The 19,461-nt window shown below is 41.4% G+C and overlaps 1 protein-coding gene across 4 annotated transcripts in view; it reads left to right on the plus strand.

The window, feature by feature from the left end:
• PLEKHG1 (pleckstrin homology and RhoGEF domain containing G1) overlaps positions 1–19,461 on the plus strand; it is a 306,576-nt gene that overhangs the window by 90,417 nt on the left and 196,698 nt on the right. For 2 of the 4 annotated variants that reach the window (XM_040429518.1, XM_040429517.1), the window contains exon 3: positions 16,289–16,363. The exons of the other annotated variants lie outside the window; for them this stretch is intronic. Coding sequence is in view for 1 of the 2 variants with exons in the window: in XM_040429517.1 (XP_040285451.1) it covers positions 16,315–16,363 (49 nt within the window). In the remaining variant the exon portion in view is untranslated. The remainder of the gene's footprint in view (positions 1–16,288; positions 16,364–19,461) is intronic. 4 annotated transcript variants of the gene reach the window in all.

The following is a 19,461-nucleotide window of genomic DNA, read 5'->3' on the forward strand; positions in this document are numbered from 1 at the left end:
AGTAAGGGCCTCATAGCAAGGATCAAACCAGGCCCCTCACATAGGACAAAAGGGTTTCCGCCTAAATCCTTTTCAATGACCCTTGTGCCATTTTTTCCACTGCCTCATTTGCTAAAAGTTGTTTCTTTAGAGGGTAGAGTCCTGACCAAGTTTTCACCCCCAGTAGAAGAGGAGGTGATCTCAACTGGGCACCCTCTTGCCCTGGGCCCCATAGCAGTTGCATGGTCTGCCGCTGTGGTAGTTATGTCCTTGGTCGGGGGTATGACAACCGAGACCTCCGCTGATCAGCTTTTTGAGAAGGCAGCAATGCTCGCAGTAGCTCCGCGGCCTTCTCTCAGCTTTATCTAGGCCATGTAACGTCCTGTTCATTGATCATATGGCCTAGGCGGAGCTCATCTCCATTGAAGTGAATGGGGCTCAGCTGCAATGCCCACCACAGCCACTATACTATGTACGGTGCTGTGCTTGGTTTAAAGAGAAAAGGCTGCAGCTGATCAGCAGGGGTCCTGGGTGTCGGACCCCCCACCAATCAGATCCAAGGTAAAGGTCATCAGTATAAAACTCCTGGAAAACTGACTGGAAACATTGTTTCTTCTAATTTGTTTTTATTTTCTAAATGTATATTTTTTTGTTTAATTTTCATAATTACAGAGGCAGTCATTTTACCTAAGCTGCTGCTAAAGGAATATTCCAGGATTTTGTCCATTTTAAAACTAAAAGATGGCCAGCTTAGCTCAAACCAGGTTAATGCCCTGGTAGCCACCAGTCAGTCATGAATAAATACAGACATAGTCACCAGTAGAATCCTAGAATATCCCTTTAACAGCATTCATACATTTTAATTATTGTGACATGGAAATTAAAAAAAATATACCAAAAAGTCTTTAAGATATGTATAAAATAAAAAAAATATATTTTAAGAACAGGTCATATACTGATGACACCAGTTTTCAGGTTACAAATATTTACAGTACATGACACAGTGTTCACAGTTCTGCTGGTTCTCTTTGGAAAGTTCTCAGACTTGTTGTCAGCCATATCCCTAACAGTTTAGCTGAGCTCCTATAATGTACAGTGCTGGGGCCGGGTTTTCATATATCATATTACTTTACAGCGTCTGGTATAAAGATTTCATATCCCAGAATGCAAATCAGTGAATCGAGCTTTGTTTAAAGGGTAACTGTCATATTTTTTTTATTTGCTAGTTTATTAGAGCTAGGCATGTATACCTGAGTTAGTCTGTCAATGATTGTCAAAAGATCTGTAATTACCTTATAATAACAGCTTTCATTAATGTCTCCTGTCCCTTTCCACTGCTCCTTTAAAAGACCGTTGCTATGGCTTGTCTGTCTCTGGCTAAAATGACAGGAATACGGAGGGGCAGTCCTTCAGACTGCATGCCTGCATTAGGCTTCAGAGTGAGGAGGCATGTCTCTCTGTAATCCAATCTGATTGGCTGGCACAGCTGGCTACAGCAAGTGTGTATAGGAAGTGAGGGAAAGCAGTTTTGGCCTCAGAGAACTGGCAGAGGAGCCATCTTGAGAATGTCCTCATATTGTAAATGTTTAAACAGCCGTAACTAAGGGAAAAACTCAAGGAAAACAGTGGTATGTGAAAAAACTAAAGATTGCTTTATGCATAATGCTGCTGCAGCAGTAACATATGCTAAAATTGATTTTTTTTTTTTATGAAAACATGACAGTTACCCTTTAAACATTAGAAGTGTTAAACCAAAGAAGTGAGATAACTTTTCTTTATTGAGTTAATAATAATGTGGCAATAGACAATATTTTGCATCTTTTTGTAGGTCACAAAAGTTTTTATAACCAGGGTTTATCATCCAGTAGCAAAATAGATAACTTGTTGCAAATATTGTGGGTTTGATTTGACTATATTATTATGGTAGTATTTTGTTGCTGCATATTTATTGCAATTGGTTAGTTTATTCATGTAAACCAGGGTCATATTCATGTAAACCTGGTCATATACCCTAAAGGGAAATTTCCCTATGGGCCGATGTCTAGGGGGCCACCCAAGCCCTCCTAATAGCCGTCGGCTGGGTACATAATGATCTGATGCTCTTAGCATTAATTAAAGCGGTTCTCCAGGTTCAAGGCTGAACCTGGATATAACCTCTTCTTTACTCATTTACTATGTATAAGAGGAGCATCAGAGCATTTCCTTGATCCGATGCTCCCCTTTGCCTTGCACTGCATTGTGCAGTGCAAGGCACTGTTTTTTTACTGCCGGTGCCATACTAGGCTTCACATCACTGTGCTAGGCAGAGACTTCCCTGAACCTGAAGAACCTCTTTAATATAGGACCATCAGGTACTTATGTGCCTGGCCACTGTCCAAAGTTGCTCTCCTGAACTTAACTGTATTACTGTCCTGAGGACGATGATACAGTTGAATACTGTGGTGAGGGCAGCAGTATTTTCTGCTGTACTGTGGTATTTGGTCTGCTGAAGCAGTATATTGTGCTGCACTGTGATATTTGGTTCTGCTGGACAGGTATTTTGCATTGCACTACAGTATTACAAGTCCTTTCTACTCTAGTTGTCCTTACCTACTTGTGTTATCCCTGTCTACTTGTGTTGGCCCTGTCTACTTGTGTTGCACAGTCTTCTGTCAATTTGGACAACATGGGGACACTTTTAGTTTTTTTCCAGGGCCACTTCAAGTCCCCAGTCCATCCTTGAAGCAAGCTATAAGTAAGAGTACTTTCCTATTCTTATATTCGGTTCTGTTCAACCTTTTGATTTCCATCAGAGCCCCAGTATTTTTAATTATATGAATACAATAGCCTACAGGGCTATTCTTGCCACTAAAAAACCCTAATGGAAACCACAACAAGACAATGGGATCCATCAGAAATCATTGAAATCTATTAAAAAACAGCTAATTTCATGGAAGCCGCCATGATTGCTAATGTGAACGGAGCCTTAATGATATTTTGCATTAAGACATAATAGTTTTAATAAATTTCAATCAATGTGAAACTTTTTGACTAGCACTACTAAGGCTACTTTCACACTGGCGTTTCTGGGTCCGCTTGTGAGATACGTTTCAGGGCTCTCACAAGCGGCCCAAAACGGAATCAGTTTAGCCCCAATGCATTCTGAATGGATAAGGATCCATTCAGAATGCATCAGATTGCCTCCGTTCAGCCTCCATTCCGCTCTGGAGGCCGACACCAAAACGCTGCTTGCAGCGTTTTGATGTCTGCCTGACGATGCGGAGCCAAACGGATCCGTCCTGACTTACAATGTAAGTCAATAGGAACGGATCCGTTTTCACTGACACAATATGGTGCAATTGAAAACGGATCCTCCTCCCGTTGACTTTCAGTGTAAGTCAAAACTGATCCGTTTACATTATCATGAACAAATGTATCAAATCGTTTTTTTTACACAATAAAAGCACACAGAGCTATGGGGACTGGGTATTGCGGATGTGCTAGTGGCCATCTAGCAACCCATGTCCTCAGCTCTATACCCCAAATCCCGGTGACAGGTTCCCTTTAAAATCACTAATGGAAATCACTGATCAAACACTGACGTGTGAATGAGGCATAAGAATCTGGATTCCCATTGAGCAGACTTTCATGACTGCTCTACCTGTCTAGAGGATAGTTCTACAAGTATTTGGCTGTTTTTGCTTTTGACTTATGCTTTGCTATTTAGATTCGTTATAAGGTCATGCATTTCAAATGTACAATTGTCTATTGGAAACAGAAAGATGAAATCCAAAGGAGATGCATTGTGTCGAGAGCGTTCAAGAGCAAAGAGCATGTTATTTGTCTAAAAGGACAAGACAGCTGGTGTTCCCAGCGAAGAGAAAATTATCTGCTGAGGGGGAGAATATTTAATTGAACAGTGATTTCAGTGTGTAGAGACCTTGTAAAGTATCAAAAGTGACTTTGAAAAGGTCAGACTCAGTATGAAATATAAAACTTGACAAATTATTGGCAAAAACACAATAAGAACTACACAATTTTTCTAGTGTTTAGCAAACACAGGAGACAGGGACTGTAATAAAAATCTGATTAAAACTGTTCGTTTTCAATGGTAAAAATCCTTTATTTGACTTGTTTTCAGCCTTTGTATGTTTCAGACATGACATTTTATATATGCTGCATTTTTGTTAATGTAGTAATATTGGGGCTTCCATTGCTGTATTTCTAATGCAACCACTACAAGCAGTGACATCACTCACTACCACATACCATACTGTCAATTGTAAAAAAAAAAAAAAGAAACATATACCTGGAGGCAAAAATATTGCTTGAGAGTCAGAGGCCTCTTGCAGACCTTTTCTGTGTTCGTTTTTTGCCACCAGTTTACAAGAAAGTAGGGTTGAGCGAAGGGAGCTTTGGATAATAGGGCCGAAGTTGCTTCGGTTAAAAGTTTGTTTGAATGCTGTACGGAGATCTGTCTCCGTACAGCATTAAAATGTATGGGTGAAATTCGTTATCGCCGAAGTACCGCAATACATCGGTGAATAACTTTGGATTTCGATTTTTAAACTTGGAAACCATTTTAAAACTTGAGTCCAAAGTCAGCTTCGGTATCGTGGTACCAGCCGGTACCAAAGCCAACTACAGAATCAAGTTTTAAAATGGTTTTCAGGTTTAAAAATTGATGGCGGAAGTTATTCACCGAAGTCTCGCGAGACTTCAGAGAAAACAAATTTCACCTTGCTGAAGCCCATACATTTTAAGGCTGCCCAGAGATGGATCTCCGTGCAGCATTTAAACAAACTTTTGACCAAAGCAACTTTGAATCTATGATCCAAAGCTTGCTTCGATCAACACTACAAGAATGTTAGAGCGTGAAAGGGTTCAAAGAAAGGAGTCCAAAGTAATGGAATGGGTGGACTACAGTACAGAAAACAAATATCAAAATGAGAGCTATAAGTTTAGAAAAAGACACCTGATGGGAGATCTTACAACCATGTATAGTTATACAAAGGACAATACAAAGACTTCTCCCATGATCTTTTTATACCCAGGGCTATGACTATGACAAAGGGACATCCTCTATGTTTAGAGAAAAAAAGGTTTGTACACAAACATACAGTAGAAGAGGATTCTTTACAGTAAGAGCAGTGAGGCTATGGAACTCTCTTCAAGAGGAGGCTGTGATGGTAAAATCACTAAAAGAGTTCAAGAGGGGCCTGGATGTATTTCTTGAATAATATTATATTATTAGATTTCTGGTGAAGGGCCTTTGATCAAGGGAGTCATTCTGATTGCCAGATTTCAAAGGAAGGAAGACATTTTTTCCCTAAGATGAAGAAAATTGGGTTCTACACTATGGGTTTTTGCCTTCCTCTGGCAAGGTTTGCAGGCTAAGAGACTGAACTGGACAACTTCATGCCAGACAGATGTGCAGGAATCAATGAGACTGCCTAGATTCAGGCACCATCTTAAAACACTCTAAGTACAGAGACAAACGAAGAGACAGATATATTCAGGTGTATGGCCATTGCTGTACTTGTGCATGTTCTATGGACACTGCTAAGAAGCTTTATGGTATGCATAAGCATTTAACTGGAATTTATGGGGCCAAAAAAAAAAAGTTCGGCTGAGTGAGTGGGGGAGGAATGGTCCTAGTTAAGAGGTCTGTCACTTTTAGTGATGGAGCAAGAGGGTCATGGGGTTTTGGGGTGGGGGGAGGGGGGGATTTAGAGGGGAGGTTGGGCTATGATGTGTCTATACTTGAGGTGGGGAGCGGACTGAAGCTAGGGGAATCTATTAATTGGATACCTTAGGAAGAAGAGATGGTAACAAGAATACTTAAGTGGAATGTTCGGGGTTTGGGGGAGAAGATAAAAAGGCAGGCGGTCTTAGATCTAATAAGGAGGCATTTACCAGCTATAGTTTGCCTGATAGAAACCCATTTCACAGAGGATACAATTGCTCGACTTGGGGGGAGATGGGCCACACAGGTGTAAAACTCTACATATACTAGCTATTCCAGAGGAGTAACAGTCCTAATTCATAACCTGATTAATTTTGTATGTCTGGCATCTTCTGTTGATAGACAGGGTAGATATGTGTTTCTTTATGGGAGGCTGGATGGGAACTTATGTATTTTGGCCTTTATTTATATTCCCCCTCCTTTCTCTATACACTGCGTGCAGAATTATTAGGCAAATGAGTATTTTGACCACATCATCCTCTTTATGCATGTTGTCTTACTCCAAGCTGTATAGGCTCGAAAGCCTACTACCAATTAAGCATATTAGGTGATGTGCATCTCTGTAATGAGAAGGGGTGTGGTCTAATGACATCAACACCCTATATTAGGTGTGCATAATTATTAGGCAACTTCCTTTCCTTTGGCAAAATGAGTCAAAAGAAGGACTTGACAGGCTCAGAAAAGTCAAAAATAGTGAGATATCTTGCAGAGGGATGCAGCACTCTTAAAATTGCAAAGCTTCTGAAGCGTGATCATCGAACAATCAAGCGTTTCATTCAAAATAGTCAACAGGGTCGCAAGAAGCGTGTGGAAAAACCAAGGCGCAAAATAACTGCCCATGAACTGAGAAAAGTCAAGCGTGCAGCTGCCAAGATGCCACTTGCCACCAGTTTGGCCATATTTCAGAGCTGCAACATCACTGGAGTGCCCAAAAGCACAAGGTGTGCAATACTCAGAGACATGGCCAAGGTAAGAAAGGCTGAAAGACGACCACCACTGAACAAGACACACAAGCTGAAACGTCAAGACTGGGCCAAGAAATATCTCAAGACTGATTTTTCTAAGGTTTTATGGACTGATGAAATGAGAGGGAGTCTTGATGGGCCAGATGGATGGGTCCGTGGCTGGATTGTAAAGGGCAGAGAGCTCCAGTCCGACTCAGACGCCAGCAAGGTGGAGGTGGAGTACTGGTTTGGGCTGGTATCATCAAAGATGAGCTTGTGGGGCCTTTTCGGGTTGAGGATGGAGTCAAGCTCAACTCCCAGTCCTACTGCCAGTTTCTGGAAGACACCTTCTTCAAGCAGTGGTACAGGAAGAAGTCTGCATCCTTCAAGAAAAACATGATTTTCATGCAGGACAATGCTCCATCACACGCGTCCAAGTACTCCACAGCGTGGCTGGCAAGAAAGGGTATAAAAGAAGAAAATCTAATGACATGGCCTCCTTGTTCACCTGATGTGAACCCCATTGAGAACCTGTGGTCCATCATCAAATGTGAGATTTACAAGGAGGGAAAACAGTACACCTCTCTGAACAGTGTCTGGGAGGCTGTGGTTGCTGCTGCACGCAATGTTGATGGTGAACAGATCAAAACACTGACAGAATCCATGGATGGCAGGCTTTTGAGTGTCCTTGCAAAGAAAGGTGGCTATATTGGTCACTGATTTGTTTTTGTTTTGTTTTTGAATGTCAGAAATGTATATTTGTGAATGTTGAGATGTTATATTGGTTTCACTGGTAAAAATAAATAATTGAAATGGATATATATTTGTTTTTTGTTAAGTTGCCTAATAATTATGCACAGTAATAGTCACCTGCACACACAGATATCCCTCTAAAATAGCTAAAACTAAAAACAAACTAAAAACTACTTCCAAAAATATTCAGCTTTGATATTAATGAGTTTTTTGGATTCATTGAGAACATGGTTGTTGTTCAATAATAAAATTAATCCTCAAAAATACAACTTGCCTAATAATTCTGCACTCCCTGTACAAATATTGATTGGTTTGATGGCATTTGTAGATCAATGGCCTGACTGTCTGGTTATAGTCAATTGATAGGATTACTATGGGAGGGAATATTTACTCCCCGGCGCAGGGGTCCCCCCTGGCTCGGTTTTGCCAGGAGGTTGGCCTCGTGGATGTCTGGGACTATTTATTCAAAGGAAAAAGAGCTTATTCTTGTGTAAGCAAGTCTGGAAGATCTATGTCTAGAATTGATCTGGCCCTGATAAATAAAGGATATATAAATTGTCTAAAACGTATGAAATATGAGACCAGATCTGTTTCAGACCATGTACCCCTCCTAATAGAGCTATGCATGGGCAGGAATAGTTTTAGGCAGAAACCCTCATTCAGATTGAACCCACATTGGCTATTAATAATCGATAATCATAAACAGATAGAAAATGAGATCACCTTCTTCTGGGATAAAAACGCCTCTTCAGCTAAGGCTACTTTCACACTAGCGTTCGGGTGTCCGCTTGTGAGCTCCGTTTAAAGGGGCTCACAAGCGGCCCCGAACGCATCCGTCCAGCCCTAATGCATTCTGAGTGGACGCGGATCCGCTCAGAATGCATCAGTCTGGCAACGTTCAGCCTCCGCTCCGCTCAGCAAGCGGACACCTGAACGCTGCTTGCAGCGTTCGGGTGTCCGCCTGGCCGTGCGGAGGCAAGCGGATCCGTCCAGACTTACAATGTAAGTCAATGGGGACGGATCCGTTTGAAGATGACACAATATGGCTCAATCTTCAAACGGATCCGTCCCCCATTGACTTTCACTGTAAAGTCTGGACGGATCCGTTCAGGCTACTTTCACACTTAGAATTGTTTTTCAAACTATAATGCAGACGGATCCGTTCTGAACGGATACAAACGTCTGCATCATAGGAGCGGATCCGTCTGAGCAGACATCAGACGGACCCGCTCTGAACGGTAGTGTGAAAGTAGCCTAAACCTCAACTTGTTTGGGATGCATTCAAAGCAGTCATGAGAGGGATTTTTATCAGCATAATTGCTAATTTGAGTAAATGTTATGTCATGAAGCAGAAAGAACTAGAGGAAGCAGCGGCGGCTGGGATGGATGGATACACTAAGTTAAAATCAGAGGAAGCTAGAGAAATTATGCAGAGGACAGGCCAGGCTTTCTCCGACTTTCTTCTGGATAAAGCGCAACAGAGATGATTTTTTAGGGGACAAAAATATTTCTCAGAGGCCGGGCGTCCTGGGAAGATGCTGGCTAGGGTAATAGCTAGCCAGGATCCAAAAAAAGAGATACGCAGCATCCGTGCTTTGGATGGGACCATTGTTGAGGATCAGGAGGGAATAATGGAAGTATTTATACAAAATTTCTGTCATCTATATGAATCAGAGAGTGTTATCTCGGAGGAGGCGATTGACTCATATCTGGATTTTATTTCCCTTCCAGTTCTGACAGCTACTCAAAAAGAACGTTTGGAGAGAGACTTATGTCTCCAAGAGGTAGATGAAGCAATTAAAATCTGCTCAGGCAATTCCTCTCCTGGAATGGATGGATTTCCGTATGAGTTTTACCGTAAATATAGAGAGTTTATTCTTCCTCATCTATAGGAAACTCTCTCTGATTCAATAAAGGTGGGGTTCTTCCAGAAACAATGACACAGGCCGTTATTACATTGGTATTAAAGAAGGGTAAAGATGATTTGGGGTCATATAGACCAATTTCTCTTCTTAATACAGATGTTAATTTTTTCTCTAAGATCCTGGCGATGAGGTTAACTAGTGTTATGATATCAATTATACATCCAGACCAAACCGGTTTTATGCCTAGTAAAGAGACCCATTATAATTTACACCGTCTTTTTACTAATTTACAGACGTCTGGAGGGGATTCACGCTCTATCTTGTCTATAGATGCTTCTAAGGCCTTCAATAGGGTCGAATGGAGTTTCCTGTGGAGAGTGCTTCATAGGATGGGATTTGGCCCTAGGTTTGTTGGTATGATAAAACTTCTGTATAGTTTCCCTACCGCAAGATTGAATATAAATGGGTATCTTACAAGAAGTTTCTCTATGACTAGAGGCACTCGCCAGGAATGTCCACTGTCTCCGCTTTTATTCGACATTTATATTGAGCCCCTGGCTGTTAGAGTGAGACAGGACCCTAAGATTTTGGGGTTTGGGGTACTAGGAATCGAAGATCGAATCTCCCTTTATGCAGACGATATCTTATTTTATGTTCGACAAACACAATCTAATTTGCTCAACATTATTCAAACGATACATCAATTTGGAGATGTCTCAGGTCTGGATGTAAACTGGGAAAAAACTACTCCTATGCTTTTGGATAATAGGTTTATGTCGTTAGATAACCTTTCACTCCCTAATGAGCCCCCTATGAATACTCAGAAAATTTCTGATTCCTTTGAGTATTTAGGTATTATAATCTCTCCTAGGGTGGAAGACTTTATTTCGCTTAATTTGATTCCACTGATAAATAAGCTGAGGTCCAAAATAACAACATGGCTCCGTTTATCTCTGTCGAAGGCTGATAGGGTATCTCTGGTTAAGATGGTGATCCTTCCCCAGATATTATATGTCTTTAAGAATTCTCCAGTTTGGATTGGGGATAGATTTTTTAAGCTGATAGAAAGAATTATTAGGGACTTATTATGGAGGGGGAAACGTGTAAGACTCAAATTAGATTATTGGTATAAGCCCCTGGAGAGAGGAGGAGTGAATCTCCCTTCCTTCAGGGGCTATTTTTTGGCCGCTCAGTTCTGTTTTCTCCGTGAGTGGATGGATAGTCCGCTCTCTAAGTACTTAGTGAATAGATCTCCTTTTGATAATTTTTTCACTCTGCTGGAGTCGGATCAACTGACCGACCCCGACAGAGAATTTAAATCAGCCAGGAATTTGATTATGAAATAATGGTATTTGATTAGACTCTGGTATGGAGTGAAAGGGTCAATTGGATGTACTCCGCTGTGGTACAATAAGCACTTACAAACTTTAGTTGAATTAAGTAGAGATTTATATTGGCAAAAAGGTAATAATTTTTATTTGACACAGGTAGTAGGAAGTGGGGATATTGTTTCGTTTACGGTATTATCACAAAGACAAAAATCACAGAAATGATCATGGTTTCGGTATTTACAGTTAAGATCGGCACTGTTAAGTATTAAAGAAAAAAACAGGTTGCAAATTGACATTTGTACACAATTTAATGAATTGATAGAGAATTTGGGGCAAAAGATGAAGATTTCCCAACTTTATAAAAGTTTAATTACAGCACGATTTGGTGGTATTTGGTCCCCGGGTCAGAGGGCTTGGCAAAAAGAATGCTTAATGACACACTTGGAGGATCAGGAGAAGTTAGCTCAGGATTTAAAACTGGTATCACATCATTTCAATCACGTTCTGGTGCAGTTTAATATTATACATAGACTTTATGTCACTCCTTCCTGGCTTCATAAATGTGGTATTAGGGATCATTCTAATTGTCCTAGGTGTGATGCTTCTGATGCAGATTATTTGCATATGTTTTGGTCTTGTCCAGAGTTGAAACAATATTGGGAGACTATTCACAACTATATAGAGAAAAAATTGGATTCCTTTTATTGCTGAATGCTGGGTATTTGGGGAACTTGCCAAGGTGGGTTGCCACCAACATAAAAAAAATCTTTTGTTTAAAATAATGTTTTTGGCAAGACTCCTAATAGTACGCTCTTGGTTTGCGCGAGATGCCCCTAGTATTAACACATGGTTAAATTTGGTAAAGACTAATAAGAGATACAAATATATTTTGTATAAGCAAAGAGATATAGAGAAAAAATGGAGTAGAATCTGGGGAGAATGGAACCCATAGAGTTCTCTCCGCTCTCCATCTCTTTCTCCACGATTCCTCGGTCATGTTACGGAGGGCTGGTGGAGAAGTAGGACACATCATGGGATGGGAGGGGGGAGGGAATTGGTGCTTTAGTTTAGATTTTCAAAAACTGTGCTTCATTCATTGATGGCTCTTTGATAAAAAAAAAAAACTCCTAAATACCCATTGCCGTTTTCCGTTTTTTTTTTTGCGGACCCATTGACCTGTCACTTATCAGTAGGAGGAGCTCCCGGCCGGACCTGTCACTTACCAGTAGGAGGAGCTCCCGGCCGGACGCAGAGATCGCAGCTCGCAGGTAAGTATAATGGTTCTACAAATTGCTAAGTAACCATGGCAACCGGGACTGCAGTAGCGTCCTGGTTGCCATGGTTACCGATCGGAGCCCCAGCGATTAAACTGGGACTCCGATCGGTACACTCCGCTGCCACCAATGATAGGGGGAGATTTTAATTAGGAGGGGGAGGGAGGGGAGAAGGCCCACTGGCCACCAATGAGTTAACTACAGGGGAGGGAGGGAGGGAGGGAGGGGGGGGGGGCCCACTGGCCACCAACGAGTTAACTACAGGGGAGGGAGGGGGGCCGGCCGCACTGGCCACCAATGAGTTAACTACAAGGGAGGGGGGGCCCACTGGCCACCAATGAGTTAACTACAGGAGAGGGGGGGGGGCGGCCGCACTGGCCACCAATGAGTTAACTACAGGGGAGGGAGGGGGGGGCCGGCCACACTGGCCACCAATGTGTTAACTACAGGGGGGGCGGGGGGGGTCTGCCCCCTGCTGCCTGGCAGCACCTGCCAGGCAGCAGGGGGCAGTCATGTACACAGTTCTTTTAGTATATTCTAACCTGAAGCGTCCCCATCACCATGGGAACGCCTCTGTGTTAGAATATACTGTCTGATTTCAGTTTCACGATGTAACTCAAATCCGACGGTATATTCTAACATAGAGGCGTTCCCATGGTGATGGGGACGCTTCAAGTTAAAATATACCATCGGATTGGAGAAAACTCTGATCCTATGGTATATTAACTCCTGACTTTACATTGAAAGTCAATGTGGGACGGATCCGTTTGAAATTGCACCATATTGTGTCAACGTCAAACGGAACCGTCCCCATTGACTTGCATTGTAATTCAGGACGGATCCGTTTGGCTCGGCACGGCCAGGCGGACACCAAAACGACTTTTTTTTCATGTCCGTGGATCCTCCAAAAATCAAGGAAGACCCACGAAAGAAAAAACGGTCACGGATCACGGAAAAACGGGACCCGTTTTTGCGAACCGCAAAAAAATACGTTCGTGTGCAGGAGGCCTAAATCCCATAATTGCAAGGTAACCACAGAGTATGTCTAGTGACATGACCAAAATGAGTACTCCTGTAGTGCCAGATATCCTGAAATCTTAACCCACCGAGGACATACCCTGGTGGAGTAATGATCTCTGGCAAAAAAATCTGTATGCAGGCTCAGGCTGGCCCACGGTGGAACAGGTGAATATCCTGTGGGCCCCTGTGCAAGTTGGGCCCCTAGTCCCCCCCCCTCCATCCCCACCTCCTGCACAAGTGGCACACCTCATAGTAGACACTGCACTACATATAGATAGGCATCTTACAGCTAGATAGATTATTTGACAAAGTACCTAGTTTATTATTATAGAGTCTTAAGGTGGAAGAGATTACTTTTGGGCACAGGCAGGACAGCCAGTATCCTCTTTCATTTGTAACCTGCCTTCTTGAAGTCACTGCCCAATGATATTGTAGAGTCTTGCTGCTGTCTGCTGCTGTGTGAGCAGATAATAGTTGTATGTAGCTTTACAGTGATCCCCAGAATTAATATTACAGGTGGGCACTAGGCACCCCAGTCCAAGACTGTCAGTATGCATCCTCTTGTAGTCAGTTGTATGGAAAGCTTTGGTATCTTTTGGGCAGTAGTGTATGGAGAGCCTGCGAACTGGTGGTACATTCTACATTCACTGGAAATTTGCACCATTCCTGGTTGTATTGTGGCTTTGCACATTATAAAGCAATGGCTAAGGACATAAAATATACTGTATTTGTTAAATCTATATGTGTGTCTAGAGGCCCATTCCATATTGATTTTGGATTTCAACAAGTCAATCTGCTGTATAAGATGGACATACATCATGGTGAACTTGTGATGTCTAGAAGATGCATGACGGAACTAGGTGTGCCTACTGCAAGGCCTGAGGGACACACTGATTTAAAGAACACCAAAGAGAATCAATAGAAGACATTTACTTATGAAAATGCACAAAAATTCTGGTGTAATTTTCAATCTGTCTTAATTGGCAAGGCCAGGCTAATCAAGAAGGAGAGGGAGGTGTTGGTAGGGGAAAGCAGAGGAGCAAGGGTGCACAGAGTAATCTGGGCCCACCCTCTGTGAACTTAACTGGTCATTGGCATATGGATGAAAAGTACTTCAAGCAAAGGATCACTAAGTAAAATGTATCATTACATTCAGATGAGCTAGCCTTACAAAGCACTGTGCCTGGTTTAACAGTGAATTTAATTGGGACAGATTCCCTTTAACCCATTCCTGCCCCCATCATAAAGTAAAATAGATAAATTATCAGTGTATCTATACTGTGGCTTAAGCCTTACAACTAGTGTTGAGTTAACAAAGTGCAATTCAATCTAAATTTCAGGAAAAATTTATTAGCACATTTTGGGGGAAAATATTGAAGACTAAATATGCCCAAAAAATTGTACTTTCAATAACATGTTTCAGGGAAGCATAAAAAAAAGCATCAAACATGTCCATTAGTTTTGCCTGGCATTGCAGTTCAGCTCTGCCAAAGTAAATGGGACTAAGTTAAACTATAACCCATAACCTGTGGACAGGTGGGGCGCTATTTTTTGTACAACAAAATATTTTTAATGCATTTGAATTTATGACTTATTAAACATGTTATTTGTATTAATATTTTTCATGGCATAACCATTTGAGGGTAAGAAAATGTTGGTCTGAAACAGAGCAGAGAGAAGCTTTACAAAACTTTCCCCTGATGGGCCAAAACATATGGAAGTCTTGAACCTGGAAAAACTATTTAGTCAACTCTAGTTCAGAATAATGCAACGCTTTCCATAAGGCCAAACCGTTATTATATGTTCTTTGGTTTTTCTTTGTTATTTCTGTGTCCATACAATTGTTAGGGAACCCTAAAATTCTTATTCTATATAAGAGAGCACTGATATTACATGGCATTAGCGACAAGGAGATATCCAGTTTCCTACACACGCAAGAGGAAATATTGACATAGCAATAGTTTTATGGAAATAAAACTGTGCTGAGAAAATCCAGGATGACAGCTGCAGAAAGTGTGGAAAATGAAATTAACTTGATGCATGACATGAGATTGTTGATGAGCTTTGCACTTTACTCGGTTCCTGCTTCTCAAAAGTAATAACCGCTTCAATAAAACTAAAGACATTGGGGGGAATTTATCACATCCTGTATTCCAAAATGCTGTCTTCGAAAGTTGTAAAATAGGGCTTTGTAATTTTTCAGGCTTACTTGCACAAAAAAAAAGGGAGTTTTTTGTGACTTTACACCATTCGCCAGATTAGTAAAGAGGCTAGGAAAGTCGGTGTAGTGAACTATGCTAATTAGCTTGACCCCATATTTATCAAGGGTGGTAAAAAATGAAAATGAATGAGAAAATTAGAAGTGACATGTAAAAAAGAATTACAGCTTTGGCCGAGTTAACATCAGGGTCCTACCTTTCCGTTCTCCTGCTTCGTTATAGGAGCAGAAGAACGGAAAGGACGGATTCATCACATAACAAATGGAGCATATGGACCCCTTAGACTATAATGGGGTCCGTTAGGTTTCCGCTCAGAGGAAGATTTTTATAGCAGAGACAAAAGTCCTGCATGCAGGATTTTTTTTTCTCTGCTTCAAAAATCTTCCTCTGAGAGGAAACCTAACAAACCCCATTATAGTCTAGGGGGTCCGTAGGCTCCGTTTGGCTCAGTTATGTGTCGAATCTGTCCTTTCCGTTCTTCTGCTCCTGTAACGGAGCAGGAGAATGGAAAGGCTGAACGCTGATGTGAACTTCGCCTTTAATGGAAAATCCTGAAATCTAGAACAAAAGGTTTGGTGACTTGTAGAGCTCTAAGCAAACCTTTTATCAAAAGTCTCTATCTGATTTTCTATAACTGGGCTATGAAAAACATGAAAACGTATAAAAGTATGATACATTTTATTTAAACCACGAAAAAGGTGTGGTCTTAAGGTTTCTTGCATATGTTTTTGTGTGGTCTTGAGATTTCTTGCATAATATATATATATATATATATATATATATATATATAATCTTTCAGTCTGATGGACAACTCAACAACGCATCCAAATGTCAGTTCATACAGACTGTCAGAATGAAGGGCACACACAATGGCCTTTGCCGAGCAGGCCAAGACAATAAAAAAAAAGTTGAAAGCATGACTGTATTCAATGGACGTGTGACCCACCACCAATTTTGTGCAATTACTGTGTAGTTCTCCTGTTCTCCTGATGACCATACCTATACACATCTTAAATGACTAGGACGGATCTTTTCAGCTTGTAAAGATGCAAGACAAAAAGAGAAAAATTAATGGAAACCTATCCTGAAACATTAGCCTTAGCACTGTGTAAAGGTGTCCTTTGACTGGAATGTCTTGGCTCTGCGTGAGAATCCTTTCCATTCTTTGTGTCCTGCAGGTATTGCCAACCAGGTCTCAGCAGAGATGCCAGATAAAACACCAGAGGGTACAGAAACCACATCGCAGAATGAAGGTGAGTATTATGTTGCTGATGGAGAGAGGCCTTTTTGTTTGTTTCCCAGCTGTACTGCAATATAATATAGCAGTGCACAGTTTCTGGAAGGAATTTTAAACTCTGTAATACACAGTTCCAGTATATTTTAATTGTGTTTCTTCATTAAAATGTTATCTTTATGCCACTTTCTTTTAAAATTATATTGCATTTTTGAAAGATATTATGCAGTAGCATGCAGTGCACTAGAGAAGTGCAAAAATATAAAAATGATCCATGATTTGGCACCCTTAGAAGTCTATAGGGTCTGACTGTACCTATATGTACCTCTGATTTCATCTTCCATCAGATTGTATCTGGTGCCACAAATGGTGCCACACAAAGTGCTGGCAGAGTGCTGTCGGCATGATGCCCAAGGCTGGCAAGCAAATGGCTAGCAGTTACTTTTAGTAACCACTACATACTGGGATTGTCGGGCAAGTTTAAAAAGTAGTAGCTATGGTTTTCCTCAATAGAGGAACATGAAAATTTCTTGGAAAATTCTAGAAAATAGCATGCTAACGGGAATCTTCCATCACAAAGGGGTATTTCTTTTTAAACTTTATCCGTGAGATTTGCTTTATAACAGAACTGGTGTAAAGGAAAACAGGCTTAGTTGCCCATAGCAACTACCGTATTTTACGCCCTATAAGATGCAACAGTGTATAGAGGAGGACAACAACAGAGAACATTTTTCATTAGACCTCAGATCAGACCAGCAATCAGACCCCCAATGTTAATCAGACCTCAGCTCACAGCCCCAATCAGACCCCCAGTGTTAATAAGAACCTCAATCAGACCCCCAATCAGACCTCAGCTCAGACCTCAATGTGAATGACCTCAGATGAGATCCTCATACCTCAGATAAAACCCCCATGCCACAGATCAGACCCTCATGCCTCAAGTCAGATCCCCATGTCTCAGATCAGCCCCCCATGTCTTAGATCAGCCCCCAGTCTCAGATTAGCCCTAGTCATAGATCAGCCCCATGCCATAGATCAGCCCACAGCCTCAGATCAGCCCCCAGCCTCCAGCCATAGATCAGCCCTCATGCCTCATATCACATAAAATAAAAAAAATCAACTTACCTCTTCTGCTCCGGACAATGACGCTCCTCACCTTCAGCGCTCTCTCTTCTTCTCCTGCCATCAGCTGCGCGCAGCCACAGCACTGCCGACAGCAGAGGACCAGGAAGAGGGGAGCACAGAGCCCGGAGATTGCTGAATTCACCGCTTCCCGGGGCTCCGGTACTAATGAGCGCTTCCATTATGGAAGCGCTCATTAGTATTCACCCCATAAGACACAGTGCCATTTTTCCCTTGCTTTAGGGGGAAAAAATTGTGTCTTATGGGGCGAGAAATACGGTAATCATTTTCCAAAGGAGCTCTGAAAAATGAAAGGTGAAATCTGATTAGGTGCTATGAGCAAATGAGCCAGTTTTCCTGTACATCAGGATTGATATATCTTCTCCCATATTCATAGAAAACTAGTTTTTTTAGTTTTCATTTTTTTTCGCTTTGGCAGTATTGTTCCATTGAAACCGTGATACAATATATTGTCCTGTATCAGTCAGCAGAAATTAGCTACATAAAGGTCCACATATGAGCACACCACTTTTTGGTGTAGTTTGTGGTACTCTGAGTCACTCATCTGGCGTTTCTCTCTGGCCACAGTGACTGGGAAAAAAAGCAGGGCTGTCTGCTGTGCTAAACGTGGAAACAAAGAGGAAGTTAAAGAGCCAGGACAGGAAGTTGAATATATTTAGAAAAACATTGGGGGAGATTTATCAGATTAATGTAAAGTAGAACTGGCTTAATTGCCCATAGCAGCCAATCTGATTCCACCTTTCATTTTTTACAGCTCCTTTGGAAAATAAAAGATGGAATCTGATTGGCTGCTATGGGCAGCTAAGCCAGTTCTACTTTACACCAGTTTGATAAATCTCTCCATTGTGTTTTTTTTTTTTTTTGTTTAAATTATAAATTTAAATTGATGGACATGTCCTTTTAATGCCTCGATATAAAAAAAAAAATCTTACCACCAAAAGTCAATGTGAGTGTAGCCTAACAGTGTTCGTGAGTTATTATGTCTTTAGAGTTGTTATAACTGCTGATGAATATGTTTAGTCTTGTAAACATGAAATGCCTCCGGAACCAATGTCAATTAAGATTGCTTTCACCTAGTCCTGCATCCATTGCACAATAACATTACTAGGGGCTGGCAGTTTCCAAAAATTGCATCTGACCACAAATCATTTCCTTTACCTTTTTTTTTCTCTCCTTCACTTCCCTTGTCAATCATAAGCCCATCCATATCAAATTGTTTTTGGACATGTAAAAGTAGAACTTTATTCCTCTGTAAAAGTGTAAGTGTCCATCTGTCAGACTGCTTTTATTTAGTCTTTAAGGCCTCATGCACATGAACAGAGTTTTATTCCTCATCCAATCCACATTTTTTTGCGGATCAGATGCGGTCCCCTTCATCTCAAAGGGCCCGCAAAAGATGTGGACACCACACATGTGGGCGCATTAAAAAATTTGCTGTAGGGCCCAGCCACTTCAACTTATAATAAGTCTATGGTTTATATAATAAGTCTAGATCTGACATTGATAATTCTGCCATAAACTGATGACATCACTGTGCTGGGAGTGGGAAAAGGCAATAATGAAGCCTCAAAACTCTTCATCTAAAGGCTTAATATTATAAAGAGAGAGATGGAGAGCCTCTTTTCAGACATTTGACCTCACCAGTAAAAAATGAAACAAAAAAACTATGACTATGGTACATTATTTAAGGTACCTTTACACAGGATGATACAGCCTGAGATGGTTGGGCAGGAAGCCTGCTCGTCAGTGGAGGAGACTGCTGCATATACATGCAGTGATCACCTCCACCGTATCACTAATGCCATCGATTGTCCCCATTCAGACTCGTTGTTTGCCAGCGGCAGAGCGTGTTCACACAGCACGATCTGCTGCCAGCAAACAATGATTTTGTATCAGCACAAAATATCTACTACACAATGAACGAGCATTTCACTCGTTCATCAGGTAATCAGTGGCACTTTTACACCTGCAAAT

The sequence above is a fragment of the Bufo bufo genome, chromosome 4 (assembly GCF_905171765.1).
Source record: "Bufo bufo chromosome 4, aBufBuf1.1, whole genome shotgun sequence".
In the NCBI taxonomy this organism is placed as follows: Eukaryota; Metazoa; Chordata; class Amphibia; order Anura; family Bufonidae; genus Bufo; species Bufo bufo.